At 47.6% G+C, this 17907-nt stretch overlaps 1 protein-coding gene across 4 annotated transcripts in view; it reads left to right on the top strand.

Annotated features, from left to right (window-relative positions):
• The first annotated feature begins 9118 nt into the window (after positions 1–9118).
• The window catches only part of RABEP1 (rabaptin, RAB GTPase binding effector protein 1), a 100024-nt gene continuing 91235 nt past the window's right edge, over positions 9119–17907 (top strand). For all 4 annotated transcript variants that reach the window (XR_006211049.1, XM_042965998.1, XM_042966000.1 and 1 more), the window contains exon 1: positions 9119–9348. Coding sequence is in view for 3 of the 4 variants with exons in the window: in XM_042965998.1 (XP_042821932.1) it covers positions 9315–9348 (34 nt within the window). In the remaining variant the exon portion in view is untranslated. The remainder of the gene's footprint in view (positions 9349–17907) is intronic.

Genomic DNA, 17907 nt, shown 5'->3' with positions numbered 1-17907 from the left:
CCGTTTCTCAAAATGCTAAACACAGAGTTACTGTAGGAACCAGTGACTTCACTCATCGTTATACGAAATGATATGAAAACATGTGTCTATACAACTTGTACGTGAATATTCACAGCAGCGTTCCATGGAAATACCCCAAATGTTCCTGAATTGATGAATGGATAAACAAAACGTGGCGTACCCATAAGAGAATCCTAGCGAGCCACAGAAGGAACCAAAACATCGACACAGGCTACGACGCGAATGAATCTCGGAAACATTATGCTTAGTGAAGGAAGCCAGACACAAAAGATCACGTATCTATGAGTCCGCTTGTATGAAATGTCCAGAACGGGAAAATCCACATACACGGAAAGCAGGTAAGTGTTTGCCCGGCACCGGAGGGAGAAGAGAATAGGGGGTCACTCTGGCGGGTATGGGACCGCTTCTGGTGCTGACGCTCTAGAATTGACTGTGGTGATGGTTGCATATCCTCGTGAATGTACTGAATACCAGATGAGTTTCATGTTCTGTGAATTATATTTCAATAAGACTGTAGTAAAAATTAGGAAATACAGAATATATAGGCTTCTTTCTCCATTAAAAAAAAAGATTTTATTTTAAAATAATCTCCACCTCCAACCTGGGGCTAGAACTCACGACCCCGAGATCAAGAGTCGCACAGTCCACCGAGGGAGCCATCCAGGCGCCCCTCCTCACTTCTTACACGAAATGTGGCACACGCTATATACTCTTTGACTTCTGCTTTCTTTCCCACTTAGCAATGTGTCTTGGCATTCATTTCTTTTCCAAAAAAAGTTTTTTTTAACGTGTATTCATTTTTGAGAGCAGAGGGAGAGGGAGACACAGAATCCGAAGCAGGCTCCAGGCTCCGAGCTGGACAGAGCCCGACACGGGGCTCGAACCCACGAACCGTGAGATCATGACCTGAGCCGAAGTCAGACGCTCAACCGACTGAGCCACCCAGGTGCCCTCAGGATGATCTCTTTAAAAGTGTAAATCAAGTCTTATAGTTCTTCTGTTTAAAACTCTCCGATAGCTTCCCACAGCAGGTGGAATCAAAGAGAACGTGTAATTCAATTCCTTGCTGTGGCTTCAGCATCTCACAAAAGTTGACGTTTGCTGGACCCCTCCAGTCCTTCCCCTGCCCCAGTCATTGTGGCTTGCTTTTGTCTCCTGAACAGGCCAGCCTTGTTAGACTCTCAGGATTTTTCCAAGTTTGTCCTCTCTTTGCGTGAATATTCTTTCCTGCCACGTCTTCCCATAGCTGCCCCCATCTTCCCTCTTGGGTCTCTGCCAAAAATTGCCCTATCCTCTACCGCTCTAGTTAATTTTATTCAGAGCCTCTCCCCAAACCAGTTGCTGTTTGGGACCTCTCTCTTATATGAACAAATTCCTCCTCCCCCCAGTCCCCACCCCGTCCCATTTTAAAACACTCATTTGAGGTTGTTTTTTTTTTTAATTTCTTGCAACAAAAATAATTCCATTTTTATTTGATTTTATGTTTTTAGCGTTTGTTTATTTTTGAGACAGCATGAACAGGGGAGGGGCAAAGGGGGGGGGACAGAGGATCTGAAGCAGACTCTGAAGCAGCTGTCAGGGTGGAGTCCTCTTGGGTTTCTCTCTCCCTCTCTCTCTGCCCCTCGGCCCCCCCCAAAATAAATAAATAAACTTAAAAAAATAATATGTTAAGAATTCCTCCGAATCGGGCACCTGGGTGGCTTAGTCGGTGAAGCGTTCAACTTTGGCTCAGGTCATGATCTCACGGTTCATGAGTTCAAGCCCCACATGGGGCTCTGTGATGACAGCTCAAAGCCCTCTTCGGATCCTCTGTCCCCCTCTCTCTGCCCTCCCCCCCAATAAATAAACATTAAAAAAAAGAATTGCTTCGAGTCAATAAATAGTAAAAGGCAAACAACCAATGACAAATGGGCAAAAGATATATAGAATTCCATAGTAGACAAATACAAACAGCTAAAAAAATATTAAAAGATCCCTAGCCTCACTGATATTCAGGGAAATGGCTTCTTAAAATGACATTACTGCGTAATCTTTTGTCCACCCGATTGGCAGACAAAAAAAAAAAGATAAAAGCCAGGGTTGGCAAGGATATGCGGAAATGAACACGTTCACACACTGTTGGTAGGAGTGTATGATGATGTGACACTTTTTTTTTTTTTTTTAACATTTGTTTATTTATTTAAGTGATCACCCAACGCAGGGCTCAAACCCATGACACTGAGATCAAGAGTCACACACTCCACCGACTGAGCCAGCCAGGCGCCCCAGGCGTGATGCTTTTTGAGAGTAACGTGTCAGCCTCTGTTATAACAAAAAGCATTCAGGACTTTTGATCTGGTAATTCCAAGTAGGTAGATAAGACTTCTGGATAACCACTCACGTAAATGCCTAAATGGGAATGTGTGTTCCTTGCAGCAATGCTTGTAAGGAAAAATTGTAATTGACTCCATTTACCAAAATGGAAAATTATGTGAGAGCTAAAAGAAGTAAGGAGAAGGGTAACTTGAGAATCCTGTGTGCAATGTGCTCTTATCTATGTGAGGAACATGGGACAGGGACACCTGTTTCTGCATGCGGATAAGTGCAGAGAAAACTGTCTGAAAGGATTCATATGAAACTGATCCCAGTAGTTCGCCTTGGGGAGGAGTGTGGAGTTTCTTGCGTGTTGCAGGGAGGGGTTGAGGGGGTACTTTTGCTTTGTCTGGATTAAAAAAAAAAAACATTAGAATTTTCCTGGAGTAATTTGAAAAAAGTATACAAGAAGCGAAAACCAAAATAACTTCTGGAGTTAGTGTTAAAAATTCTACAAGTGTGGGGCGCCTGGGTGGCTCAGTCGGTTAAGCGTCCGACTTCTGCTCAGGTCATGATCTCTCGGTCTGTGAGTTCGAGCCCCGCCCCGCGTCAGGCTCTGTGCCGACAGCTCAGAGCCTGGAGCCTGCTTCAGATTCTGGGTCTCCCTCTCTCTGACCCTCCCCTGTTCATGCTCTGTCTCTCTCTGTCTCAAAAATAAATAAACGTTAAAAAAAAAAAATTCTACAAGTGAATTTAGTTGACAACGGCATAGAAGTGTGGGGTGCTTGGTGATACCTGAGACACGGTTAGCCAGCCCCGGCAGCGAAAAAGCATAAGCTTTGGAGTCAGGCCGACTTGGATTGGAATACTGGTTCTCCCATTTGCTGTGTGACTTGGGCCAATCATTCAACCTCTCTGAGCCCTGGGATAAGAAATGGAATCTACAGGAAAGAGCTGTTAAGAGGATCGTTGACATAATACAGGTAAAAGTCTCTAGTACATACTAGGTGCTCAGTTAAGCGGTGGGAATTATTAGTAATAACGATTAAAATTATGGTCTGTAACCCAATAAGAATTGAGAAGCAGATGAATTAAATCACACAGATTTAATCTGCAGATTGTAGGTCTCGCCACCAAGGATTCATTATTATTTCTTCCATATATTCCTCGTGTTATTCATTTGCTTATCCATTCATTCGCTCGATAAGTACATGCTGAGCACTTGTTACGTTAGGCTGTAGACATACAACATTAAAAATAACTGCGTGCCTTGGGGCGTCTGGGTGGCTCAGTCGGTTAAGCGTCCGACTTCAGCTCAGGTCACGATCTCGGGGTTTGCAAGTTGGAGCCCCACATCGGGCTCTCCGTGGTGACAGCTGGAGCCTGGAGGCTGCTTTGTATTCTGTGTCTCCCTCTCTCTCTGCCCCTCCCCTGCTCACGCTCTGTCTCTCAAAAATGAACAAAAAAAATAGAAAAAAGAAAATACCTGTGTGCCTCTTTTCTGGGACTTGACAATTTCCCCCGATGGGAGAAAGGGACATGTAGCTAGTTGGCAGAGTAACATGGGAGTTACCCGTGTGGACATTGGACCCAAACTCGGGTCTCATTCCCAGCTCTATCACTTACTAGCTCTGTGACCTTGGATTGGTTAACTTCTTTGGTCCCATCATCTATAAAATGAGTTGTCGATATTTCTCACCTCTGCTCTCCTCCTGTCCCCATTGTAAGGTTCTTAAGGAGATTAGATGAGCCGATACAAGGGTAAAGCACTTTGCCCAGTGCCTGGCCCATGGAACGCCTTAGTAAACATCAGCTACTTTTCTTTCCAGGCAGTTATGCCACTGTGGGGTTGATATTATAAACGGGGAATTCTAAGAGTCAGGAGCACCCATCAGATCTAAAGGTGCTTGTCTATCTGGCAAACTATGTATATTAAGTAATAATGGATCCCTCTAGATCATTAATCAACAGCTAATATAAAACTGGAATAAGAGGGGTGCCTGGGTGGCTCGGTGGGTTAGGCGTCCGGCTTTGGCTCAGATCATGATCTCCTGGCCCACAAGTTCGAGCCCCGCATGGGGCTCTGGGCTGACAGCTCAGAGCCTGGAGCCTGCTTCGGATTCTCTGACTCTCCCCCGCTCACACTGACTCGCTCTCTCAAAAAATAAATATTCAAAAAAAGAAAAAACTAAAACAAAACTGAAATAAGAATGTCTAATCAGCATCAGATAAGCAATGTGGTATAACTTCGGTCCAAAGCAAATAAACTTGATGCTTAATTAATTGAACTTTTAAATGTATTTATTAAAAAAATTTTTTAAATGTTTATTCATTTTTTGAGAGACGAAGAGAGACAGAGTATGAGTGGGGAAGGGGCAGAGAGAGGGAGACACAGAATCCGAAGCAGGCTCCAGGCTCTGAGCGGTCAGCACAGAGCCCGACGCGGGGCTCAAACTCATGAACTTTGAGATCACGACCTGAGCCGAAGTCGGACGCTCAACCGACTGAGCCACCCAGGCATCCCTATTTATTTATTTTGAGAGAGAGAGAGCAAGCACAAGCTGGGGAGGGGCAGAGAGAGAGGGAGAGAGGACCCCAAGCAGGCCCAGCACAGCTACTGCAGAGCCCGATGTGGGGCTCAAACCCACAAACCGTGAGCTCATGACCTGAGCCAAAACCAAGTCGGATGCAAAACCAAGTCAGATGCTGAGCCCTCCCAGGCGCCCCGAGAAACTTGACATTTTAGCCTTTAGGGCCTTATGTAGAGTGGGATGGTTCCGTTAAGCTTTGAAAATATTGGAAATTTCTGCCCTGGATTTCTAGAAATACCTTCACTGACCGACTACCAGGGTCCAGGGATCCCTCATCACCAGGATGGAAACTTCTGACCCAGGGAAAAGGAAGGAGGGGAGAGACAGAGAGGTGGAAGCAGACGTTTGCAGAGAAACTAACGCGTGAGGCGTTGGCTGCTTTCTGTCTTTAGCCATCCTGATGCACCACGAGGCTGCTCTATTTTCGCCCTTTGAGCTAAGTCAACAGGGGCTCAAAGAGGTCAAAGTAGTGCATTCTGGGTCAGGAGCTAATCTGTGTCTTCTGATTCCAAGCCTGGAGTTCTTCCTTGGACACCAGCTTGCGTCTCGTGAGAGTGTGAGGAGGGAGGTCGTTCCTCGGTTGTGGTGCTCTGCTCTCCGTGGTAGGTACACTTCTCTCCCTGGAGAGGGATGGGGCGAGGCAGGATTGGAGGGAGGATTACCCATCACCATCTTCCCACTCCAGGTCCTGGGAGGGGAAGGTTGCTGCTCTTGGGTGGGCGGCTGGACCAAGGGGTAATCAGGGAGACCAGGCGGGGGGATTGTGGCTGAGGACATGATGGTGCCTGTGAGCTCTTCCTGGGCGCTCTTAGTGAGGAAGCCAGCACCCAGGTTGGGACTCCCCAAGTCTCCAGGTGTCTGGATACAGACAGCACCCCTGGGGGAGTCCCCTTGGTTCCTGTCCTTTCCCCATAACCTTCATCAAAGGCCAGAGAAGTATGGTGCCTTGACCTTACTCCCTGGTTCCTTCCTGCCCTTGAGAATCTGGGTCGCGGAGAGAGAGAACCCCAACACCACTGAGTGCTCCTAGCTGAATCCCAGGCTGGGACACCTGGTCTGATAGCCATGTCTGCACAGGATAGAATTTTGAAATGACTTTATCTGGGAACATTTGGCTTATCTCCTCTGTGCCTGTTGTCCACCTTGTGCGTTGCTGTGCAGTAAAATGACATAATACATGGGAAAGCACATAGTAAACTTTAAAATGCAGCAAACTTACTGTTGTCGTTGTTATTATAGCATCCCAAGGCTCAAGAGGACTATAACGATGGCCTCATCTCATCCCCTAACTGGGGCAGGAATCCTTGTCGGGCACCTCTGACCAATTGCCAGCCAGCTCCCCCTGCATACTTGTTGTGACGGGGAGCTCACTCCTCGAAAGGTAGCCCCTTCTCTCCCTGGTTCGCTCTTGTGGAGAAAAAGTTCCTCTTTGGGTTGAGTTGAAGTCTGCAATCGTTGGACACACATCACACATGTTCCCGCTGTTCTCCGGGATTTAAGGACAGCTTCATGTCCCTGGTCATCTTTGTTCCCACACTCCCTCCCCCTCTCCCCCCCTCCCCCAGAGTACCTGTCTCTGATATCCCTATGAACTTTGCACAGGATCATTTTTAGATTCTTCGTTCCCTGGAGTTCCATCCACTCCAGCTGGCCAGTGTCCCCCCAGCAAAAAAGTGGTGCCCAGAACAAACACAGCCAACCCCTGCGGATGTGACCCGAGCGGGGCAAAGTGCGGGACAGGTTTCACCTCCTATCATCTACACTCTGTGACTCTATTAGTGCAGCACAAAAACAGTTGCATCAAATTTGCTCACTTGAAGCTTGTATTTTAAGCAAACATCCTGCAATCTTTCTCACCTAAACTACATCTGTGTCTCATGTTTGTAATTAGTTTAAATGGACCCAAGTTAAGAAATATCATGTAGCCATCACCTTAGAAGGCAAGCTTTCATGGGCTCTTCATCATATGACCCTCCGTCCCTGGTTCAGGGACCGTTGTTATTTCTCTGATACTTGCTTCCCTCCTGTGCTTAGTTTACTATGTATGCATAATGTTTAGTTCTGCCTGTTTGGGAGCTATATATAAATGGGATCATGCTGTATTGTATTGCTTTATGGTTTGCTTTTCCTCAAAACTATTTGAGATCCATCTATGCTGAATATGTAAGGGTAGTTTGTTCGTTATTGTTGCTGTAGAGTATTCCACTGTATGAATATTTTAAAATTTATTTATCCTACTGTTGGTGAACATTTGGGTTATTTAGTTGTTTATTGTATTATAAACTATGCCGCTTTGATGGGCGCCTGGGTGCACAGTCAGGTAAACGTCCGATTTCAGCTCAGGCCGTGAACTCAGGGTTTGAGTTCGAGCCCTGAGTTGGGCTCTGTGCTGACAGCTCAGAGCCTGGAGCCTGCTTCGGATTCTGCGTCTCCCTCTCTCTCTGTTCCTCCTCTGCTTGCACTCTCACTCTCTCTCTCTCTCTCAAAAATAAATAAAGATTAAAAAAAATTTAAGCTATGCCACCTTGAATATTCTTGTATGTGTCTCTTGGGGCACATGTGCAATGTAATTGATAAGTAATTATTTCATGTGTTTACATCTTGTCTCTCGGCTTCTTTCAGAATAGAGGAATCATGCCTTTTACACTTAATAAAGGCTTTGAGCACACACTAGTTCTCTCTAGAATATATACCTATGGGTGGAATTGCTGAGTCTTGGGATTTACGTAAAAGTACAAAAATGTACACCTGCTCTTATCTGATTGTGTGCTCCCAACTGATTGCAACATTGCTTTTTTAAACACTTGCTTGGCATGGGGAGCTCTGGGTGTCCAAACCAGCAGCCTGACCATTTCTGAGTGACCTTGATCTTGAGGGCCTGGCTTCAAGCCTCAGATTATCAATAGCAATAAAGATGCCTCTTACTCCCTGGAAAGAGTCCCTTCTAGAGAGGACACCAGCATCTGCTATCTTTATGGCCCCTACCTCGTGTTAGTCATCACAAGATAGAGGATGCACTGGGCTGCCCTATCGTGGACAGAAGACATTTGGGGGGAGTGGGCAGGGGAAATGATCCTGCTTGCTCTCTCAAAGGCACACCAGCCATCTGAGGATATTAACTGCTCAAAAAACTCCAGTCTGTATTCAGGTCCTCCCCTAATGCTAGCAGAATTTGGGACAAAAGTACAAACAGATGCTACACGTCCACCTAAAATTATTTAAAATTACACATCATTCCACCCGTTAACCTTAATATGTTCTATTCTACCTTGAGAAATGCGCATCTTCGGTGATGGGGAAGACCAGGGATTCAGAATTCCAGAACTCCTGAGATCCATGCACTTAACTGGGGTGGCAAGGGGAGCCCTGGCGGGGCTGGACTGTTGGCCCTTGGCCCCCTTTGTCTACACTGCACCTCAAATGTCCAGTTGGTGTGCCACCTCCTAAAAATACGGCTGCTGCTTAGCTACTTGGACACACGCCGTCTCTGCCCTGGAGAGGATAGACCCGGGAAGAGGCCACAGCCTCCAGCCATCTGGCGGGGGGATTCTGAGGTCACAGGCTCCCAGAACTTGGTCCTCAAGGGGGGGGGGCACATGTGTTAGGTGGGCATGTTCCCTGCACCCCGTGGGAGGACTGTGTCCAGACAGGGCCTCGGGCAGGCTCTCCAGTCGCGTGTAAGGGCGGTACTGTCTGCACATCACCTCTCCTTTCCCGTCCCGATGAGCACGGGGGCTGAGTTTGGCTGTGTCCCCATCATCTATCACAGTACCTGGTCCCTGTAAGTCACCTGGCACACAGGTGCTCAATGCCAAGTACGCCAGAAACAGTGCCTCACACTTTCTTTCATTGATGCCTTCCTCCGCCGCCACCCAGATGAGCCCTTGTGAGGTTCAGGGAGGTGAAGTGACTCGCCCAAGGTCACACAGCTACGAGGGGTAGAGGCTGGATTTGCACTCACTCGGCCACCCGGCCTCCTCGCTCGGCCTTTCGTCTGTGCTGGGGCGGCGGACTGCGAGCACCCCCCCTCCCCTCCACAGCCCCACGGCCCCTCGGTCCCTCCATCCTTTCTGCGCCCCTCTAGCCCTCCTCCCTCCTCCCGCCCGCCGCGCGCCGCCTGCTGCACCGCGCGAGGCCCCGCCCCTCCCCTCGGGCTACGTCACGTGCCGCCCGTCCCTCCCGCGCCTGCGCACTGCTTATTTCCCGCTGTCAGGATGAGGAGGCGGAGGTCGGCGCTCGGGTCCGTCTCTGCCCGCGGCTGTGGCGGCGCCGGCGGCTCCAGCCTTAGCGGTTCCTCCCTGGGCGGCGGCGGCGGCGGCTCGGTCGACGCCTCCTCCGCCAGCTGAGCCCCGCGGGAGCCCGGGACGCCGGCCGCCCGCCCGCCCCGCTCCCCGAGGCCGCCGCCCGGCCATGGCGCAGCCGGGCCCGGCTCCTCAGCCCGACGGTGAGGCGCCCACCATGGCCGGCGCGGCGGGCGCGGCCTGCCCCGCGGCGCGGGGGGACTCGGGCGGCGGGGGGCGCGCGCGGGCCCGGGGCCCCGCGGGGCGAGGCGGGCGCGCGCGCGGGGGCGGCGGGGGCGCGCGCGCGCGGGGGCGGCGGGCGCGGGGAGGGCCCGGCACGTGGGCCGCGCGGCGGGGAGGCTGCGGCCGGCGGGGCCTGGGCTGCGGGAGCCGACGGGACGCCCGGCTCAGGGCCCTCCCCGCGCGCGCCCCCGCCGGGGGCCGGGTGGCGTTCCCGGAGGGGCGGTGCGGCCTGATGGTAAGTGCCGGGGACCTGGGGGTCTGCAGGACCCGGACCCTCCTCTTCCCCTCCCCCCCCAGCCCAACCCCCCCCCCCCCTCCCCGACGGGTCTGGGCACATTTAGCCTCTTTGACCTTCGGCTTGCTCATCAAGAGAGGCCAACGCGTGCCTTTGCACTTTCCCCGCGAAGACGGCCACCTGCGTGTGCGCCAGGCCAGCAGCATCCTTGCGGGGGCATTCGGGAATAATGAGGACGGTGGTGTTGGAATGTGCGAGTCGGGGAAACGGGTCTGCATAGCCCTTGCCCTCTTGGAAGGAGAGGGTCCCCCCCCCCCCCAAATCCTAGGTCATCCAAGCTGGGTTGTCAGAGCCCTTCCTGATCTTCTGGGACGTGGGCTGAGCTCAAGACTTCAGAGCTCGACCACCTCGTCCCGGGGTTTACCGCCTGGAGTTGTGTTTGGAGACCGTGTGCTTGGCCCTTGGCCAAGTGTCTAGGTGAGGAAGTTCTTTCATGTGTGTTCCTGCAGTGGGCGTGTGTGCCTAGCAGTTTCCGTGTCAGCAGTGATGCTGGCGTGTGGCGCTGGGCGCACAGTAGGTGCTTAATAAACTTTGCCTTTGCTTGGGGTTGTCTCTGTAAAAAGCCGGTTCGTTCGTGGAAAACGGAGTCTTTGTTCTTGCCTTCCGGGAGCCCGAAACAATGTTATCAGATTTTAAGGCTAGCTGCTCTCTTGGAAGTGTGCTCTGGAGCCTGTTGGCCTTTGGTGTTAGGTTTTGTTAGTTGCCTATGGAGTTGCTGTGCATTCCGTTTCCGTGGGAGAGACGGGAGGGATCTCTGGTGGGCTCTCGCACCCGGGAGGCAAGCTGCCGTGTGGTCAGGCCGCACTTCTCACCTTTTGCATTTGGTGTCAGGGAGGAAAACTTTGCTTTTCCACAAACCCCTCTTTGTTACTGCTGACGGAGGCGGAATACCGAGAGCTCCAGTCGCTTCTGGTTCTGATCTGGAGGGGTAGGTATGCTTAGCTGGCCGCAACCTTCCCTGGAGTTGCATGGAAATAAATGTCTGGGGCAGCTCAGGTGACACCACTGCCTGGAATAAAAATTCTCTCCTCTTTTAAAGATGGGAAATGGTCTTCCTTGTAAATAGGCAGAAATGACTAAGCACTTGAAGGAGGGTAGGAAAAATTAGCTCTAGGAAGTCTTGTATCCTTGCTATTCTTAGTACAGGTTTATTCCCTGTTTTTCAAATCCTGTGACTCTGGGATGGGATTTAGTCTGTGTAGATTGCCATATTTATTTTCAATTAGTGTGGTAAGTGAGCAGCCACAGCCACTGTGTGCAGAAGGAGAGAGAATTCAGTATTTTCGAGTGCTTTGTGTCAGCGTCTTCTTAGAAGTTCATCTTGGGGATTTAATTTTTCTCTTTGGCCGAACTTAATATAGGTCACTTCTTAACACGTTAGGTTTCGGCACACTCGAATGTCTTAGCCCTGCTGAGTTTTAAAAATACATGCAGAATTCTTCTGTGTTGAATTGCCAGTAAAAGATCACTGTTTAGTTTTTTACTTTAATCTTGCCTGTCTCATTTTAGAAACAGCTGTCTTTTGGTTGATACTGTTTGTTTTCATTTGTTGACAGATCTTTGGTTTCCATGAGAATACAGTAGATGAAGAAAATAACTGATTTATGTGTAAATTCATAGGATGAAATGTAACTTTTTAAAAGCTTTTTAATTCCTTGTAAATTTATTGAAAAAGTATTTTGGTTTTTTTTTGCTGGTGCATCTTAGTTTATTCACTTAGAATCAAGGTGATTTTAGTAGCCAAAGAAATTCCATGTACATTTAATTATCCCATTTTATCTCGAGAATTCAAAGACTATATACAATGTACACATTTTCAAATTTTAGTATTTTAAAATCGAAGTTAAACTACATCGTAGATGCATTTGCTCTGATTTTTTATTTAAAAACACTGCCTTGTAAAATTCCTCCATTAAAAAAGTATGCGTATTAAGAAAAACTAGGTCTCCTCCCATCTCCCAGAAGTCACCACTATTGTTTTTCCTTCTTGACTTTTTTCCTGTAGTTACACAGACATGCTAAATTTGCCACTGAGGTGGACAGGCTGTCCATATATAGGTCTGCAACTTGTCTGTCTCACTTAATAAATGTTAGCTGTATTTAAAATGTATTTGTAGATGGTTCTGTGGCTGTGTCCTGTGCTGTAAGTACTGAGTGCTTTATCTCAGGAGATCTTCCTACCAGGGAGGTGGCTACTGCTGCTATAATGTTACTGTTTTTCCTATTTTATTGGTGAGGAAACTGAAGCACAAAGAAGTTAAAAGTGCCTAGAGTTACCTATAGCTAGGATGTGGCGGGGAGAGGGGTGGGGGCGGATTCAAATCCAGCCCATCTGATGCCTGGGCCCTCTGGTCAGTTCACTGGATCACAGACTACTTTCTGGGGTCAGTGTTCTGGATCTGCCTCACTCTTGCTCAGGAGTGTTTCATCCCATGCGTGCACTGTGCATGAGTTATTTGCCGGTTTTTCTACTGATGGACAAGTAGATAGCTTTCAAGTTTTTCATTATTTTATAAACGGTGCTGCAGTAGATAATCTTGTACCTGTTTTTCAGGTACTCTTTTACTTCTGTAAGATTACTGAATTCAAGGATAGGAGCTCCGAGTGGTTTAAATTTTAATAGCTATTGCTAGCTTGCTCTCAAAAAAGGCATCATTTACATGCCTGCCAGCAATATGAGAGATTGGGTTTCCTTTACACTCTTACCAGCCCTGGGTAATGCCGCCGTCATTTTAAATGTGTATCTTCTGATAGATAAAAAAAGATGATATTCTTCGATTAACAAATGTTTGCGTACCTGGTTTTTGCTGAGCTCTGCATTAGGTTCTAGGAAATTCAGTGGTGAACAAAACCAGACCAGTCCCTGCTCCTTGGCAGTGAATCAGAGGCCCATTGACTAGATAATCCCACAGACCAGTTTAAAACTATATATTCCACAAATACGAGTGTGTGGTACTTGCCAGGCACAGTTCTGGGTATTTGGAATGCATTAGTGGGCAACACCGATCATAACTGACCCTGTCTTAGTGTGGGGAGACAGATACTAAACAGATGTAAGCGAATAGTATGGATGGTCAGGTGGTAAATGCTGTGGAAGAAAAAAAGTAGTGTAAAAGGAAGGGGGATGGGTGGGTTTTAAATAGGGTGGTCGGAGCCTTATTGAGGAGATGATGTTGGAGCAGAGACTTGAAGGAGGTAGAGGCGTCAGCTGTGAGGCTGTCTGGAGGAAGAGGGTTCCAGACAGAGGGATCGGTTTTTGCCAATGCCTTGAGGAAGGGTGTGTCTGGCATGTCTGGGGAAGGGCCTGGAGGTCGGTGTGGCCAGAATGAAGTTATGGGGGGGCGTGGGGGTGGGGGTGGGGGAGGAGGGGAGAGGAGAGCCCAGGACATGAGGTCATGGGGTGGAGGCACATCTTGTAGGCCCTCGAAGCATTGATTGGTTTTCACGATGGGGACCATTGAAAGTTTGGAGCAGACGAGTGATGTGATACGATTTAGGTTTTAAAAAATCTCTCAGGCTGCTAGATGGGCAGTAAAGGGAGGCATTCATCTAGGAAGAAGGTGATGAGGCTTAGTGTAAAGAATTATTAAGTAGGGGCGCCTGGGTGGCTCAGTTGGTTAAGCGTCCAACTTCAGCTCAGGTCATGATCTTGCGGTCCGCGAGTTCGAGCCCCGCGTCGGGCTCTGGGCTGATGGCTCAGAGCCTGGAGCCTGCTTCCGATTCTGTGTCTCCCTCTCTCTCTGCCCCTCCCCTGTTCGTGCTCTGTCTCTCTCTGTCCCCGAAATAAATAAACGTTAAAAAAAAAATTAAAAAAAGAATTATTAAGTAATAGGAGAATACCTAAGAGCAAAAGAAAATTGTAAAGAATATAGGAATAGCAGGTGTGTGGAGCAGTCAGTGCCTCTAGGCTGAGGCAGAGCACCCAGGGAAGGAATAAATCTTTAAGAGGCCACTCCCAGAACTCAGATCCAGACTCTGTTGGCCCTCTGGGAGGCCACGTCTGCAGGACTTACTGGAAATCCACTTCTGGCTTGCCGGGGGAAGCCACCTGCATCTGGAACTTATTTTTGATGTGACATAGGGATCTAATTTTATTTTTCTTCCAATTTTTTTTAACATCCATTATTGACTAATTCATAAATTTGTTTGTTTGTTATAACTTCCTAAGTCTCCCAACTACTAAACTTGCAGGTACTTGATCCACCAAAACACGGAAGCTCTGAGTTAGCCCCCCTGTCTTAATACTCCAACATCCCCACACACACTAGTCCAGGATTGTGTGATATTCTTTAATTTGGGTGTCTTACCTGGCTCCCTGTGGACAGAACTGCCTTTGAATCTTAAGGGTTCTGCTTTCTAAAATCTTGGGACTACATCTTACACTAGGTCTTTATGCAGTGAAATTTGATGTGCGTTTTTGGTATAATCATTAAATTGAGTTTCGTCTTCAGGGGAGTATTTAGTAAACATATTTGTGTGATACAGCTGTGGCAGGTAATGTGCGGGGGCGGTTACAGAAATGAATTCGAGAGCCACAGTTCTCCTCTCAAGGATTCTGATCTGAGGGAGTGGGCGGGGGTGGGGGCCGCTAATGTGAACTGAGGGGCCTAGCGGTAGAAGGTCCTTCTCTGTTGGATCAGAGACGAAGCTGCTACCACCAACAAGAAGAGGTCTGCAGGGAGGTATCTTTGTTCTTTTTCCTCATTTGATAACCTGAGGTCCCCCCCCCCCCCCCCCCAGTTGTATCAGCCTAAACTTGTGTTGCCTTTCAGGCACCCGAAGGTGTCTTTACAGAATTTTTTTGTAAAAAAAAAAAAAAAAAGGAAGTGTGGTTAGTACACAGTGTTACATCGGGGTCCAGCACGGGGATCTGGTAGGTCTGTACATGATGCTATGAGCACAAGCGATCCCGTCGGTCACCACATGACACTTTTGCAGCACCACTGACTGTGCCCACGCTGAAACTCTTGTCCCCATGGCTTATTCATTCCATTCCTGGAAGCCTGGGCCTCCCTCTGCCCTCCACCCATTTTGCCCCCAGCCCGTCTGGCAGCCATTAGTTCTCATTCATGGGTTGGTCTCTGCCTTTTGTTACTTTAGTCATTTGTTTTTTAGGATTTTACATATAAGTGGAATCATACCGTATTTGTTTTTCTCTGACTTATTTCACTTAGCACAATACGTTCTGGGTCCATCCATATTGTCACAAATGGCAAGAGCCCGTTCTTTTTTATGGCTCCATAAAATTCCATTTTGTGTGTGTGTGTGTGTGTGTGTGTGTGTGTGTGTGTACACACACGCATATGTGCTACATCTTTATCTGTCCATCTGTCAGTGAACACACTTGGGCCGCTTCCGTATTTTAGGTATTGTAAATAACGCTGCAGGAAGCATAGGGGTACACATATGCTTTTGAATTAGTGTTTTTGTTCTCTTAGGGTGTATAGCCAGTACAGGGATTACTGGATGATATGATATTTCTATTTTTAATTAGTTGAGGAGCCTCCATTCTGTTTTTCAGAGCGGCTGCACTAGTTTGCATTCCCACCGACAGTGCATGAGGTTCTTTTTTCTCTACATTGTTGTCAACACTTGTTATTTCTTGTCTTTTTGATTCTAGCCGTTCTGGCAGCTGTAAGGTGATAGCTCATTTGGTTTTGATTTGCATTCCCTAATATTAGTGATGTTGAACATCTTTTCATGTGTCTTTTGGCCATCTGGATGTCTTCTTTGGAGAAATGTCTATTCAGGTCTTCTGCCCCCCCTCCCTTTTTTTCTCCTTTTTGTAAGTTTATTTCGAGGGAGAGAGAGTGGACGAGGAGCAGAGAGAGGGGGAGAGAGAGAATCCAAAGCAGGCTCCACACTGACAGCGTGGAGCCTGACATGGGGCCCTGTCTCACAAACCGTGAGATCATGACCTGAGCCAAAATCAAGAGTTGGATGCTTAACCAACAGAGCCGCCCAGGTGCCCCTCTGCCCATTTTTTAAATTGAATTGTTTGTTCTTTTGGTGGTAAGTTGTAGAAGTTCTTTATGTATTTTAGATAGTAACCCTTATTGGATATATCATTTGCAAGTATCTGCTCCCGTTCATTAGGTTGCCTTTTTGTTTTGTTGGTTTCCTTTGCTGTGCAAAAGCTTTTTATTTTGATGTACTCCTAATGGTTTTTGCTTTTGTTTCCCTTGGTTCCGGAGACACAGCTAGAAAAATGTTGCCATGTCTGATGTCAGGGAAATTACTGCTTGTAGTCTCTTCCAGGATTTTTATGACTTCAGGTCTCACATTTAAGTCTTTAATCCGTTTTGAGTTTATTTTTGTGTATGGTGTAAGAAAATGGTCCAGTTTCATTCTTTCGTGTGTGGGTGTCCAGTTTTCCCAACACCATTTATTGAAGAGACTGTCTTTTCCCCATTGTATATTCTTGCCTCTTCTTTCATAGATTAATTGACCATACAAGCATGGGTTTATTTCTGGGCTCTCTAGTCCCTTGACCTGTGTGTCTGTTTCTGTGCCAGGACCATACTGTTTTGATGCTAGAGCTTTGTCGTATAGCTTGAAGTAGGGATTGTGATGCCTCTGGCTTTGCTTTTCTTTCTCAAGATTGCTTGGGCCGTTTGGGGTCTTTTGTGATTCCATACAAATTTCAGCATTATTCTAGTTCTGTGAAAAATGCTGTTGGTATTTTGATAGGCATTGCATTGAATCTGTAGATTGCTTTAGGAAGTATGGACGTTTTAAGGGTATTCATCCAGTCTATGAGCATGAATGTCTTTCCATTTGTTTATGTCATCCTCAATTTCTTTCATCAGTGTTTTATAGTTTATAGGGGTCTTTCACCTCTTTCATTGAGTTTATTCCCAGGTATCTTATTTAAAATTTTTTTAAAGTATTTACTTATTAAAAATTTTTTTAATGTTTATTTCTGAGACACAGAGAGACAGAGCATGAGTGGGGGAGGGGGAGAGAGAGGGAGACACAGAATCAGAGGCTCTGAGCTGTCAGCACAGAGCCTGACGCAGGGCTTGAACCCATGAACCGCGAGATCATGACCTGAGCCAAACTGACTGAGCTACCCGGGTGCCCTTAGGTGTTTTATTCTTTTTGGTGCGTTTGTAATGCCTGACATTCTTTTGTTGATCTTTGTGACAGATGTCCGTTGGTAATGACTTGTGGTGGCGCCTGATGTTCTTTGGATGTGTTTTGCCTGTAGGGAGTAGTAGGTACAGAGCTGTCTTCCCGAGAGGGGTCCTAACGGCTAGTTGTCTTCCCTAATGTTACAGACCAGGAAGTGAGGACTAAAGAGAGGGATGTGACCTGCCTCGTAGCAGAGCTGGCACTGGACTTTAGGGGGCGAGTGGGGCTGTCTTCTGGTTACTGCTTCCGTTGACGCAGAATGAATTCTGTTGATATGCCTCATGGTGTCGCCTGAGCAGAATCCTATAATTGACGTAACTTGATTATAGGTAAAAGGCATGAGACTTTCCCAGTATCATTCCATTTTCCTTAGTACTTTCATTCTTTAAATAAATATTTTATTGTTTCTGCTTAATGCATGGCGGGCATGGTGTTGCGAATATTACAACACGATAGAAATGCTCCTTTCATTATGGACTGGAAGTCTGGTGGTGAGTACAGACTCCATGTGGAAAGGGCAGGCTGATGGTGCTGTCCCCAGCACACTGTTTGCCATAGAATACACATGAGCTATAGGTTTTCGTTGCAAGAAAGTCAAAGGACAATGTGCTATTACAATAATGGAGCTTTTATTCATTTACAGCATTTTGACAACACATAGTGGAGCTTCTTGTTTATTTTTAAATTTAGAGAGAATGAGCTGGGGAGGGAGGGGAGGGAGGGAGGGAGGGAGGGAGAGAGAGAGAGAGAGAGAGAGAGAGAGAGAGAGAGAATATGAATCTGAAGCAGACTCCACGCTCAGGGCAGAGCCTGATGCGGGACTCAATCCTACCACCCTGGTCATGACCTGAGCTGCAATCAAGAGTCAGATGCTCAGCCAGCCGAGCCACCCAGGTGCCCCTAAGATTTTATTTTTAAGTAATCGCTACACCCAACGTGGGGCTGGATTGTGTAACCCCGAGATCGAGAGTCACATGCTCTACCGACTGAGCCATCCAGGTGCCCCTTTGGAGAAGTGTCAGGTTTGCAGCAAAGTTGAGCAGAAAGAACC

Source organism: Panthera tigris, chromosome E1 (genome assembly GCF_018350195.1).
Source record: "Panthera tigris isolate Pti1 chromosome E1, P.tigris_Pti1_mat1.1, whole genome shotgun sequence".
NCBI classification, from domain to species: Eukaryota; Metazoa; Chordata; class Mammalia; order Carnivora; family Felidae; genus Panthera; species Panthera tigris.
The sequence above is the reverse complement of the archived record's forward strand: the minus strand, read 5'-3'. Positions and strand labels throughout refer to the sequence as shown.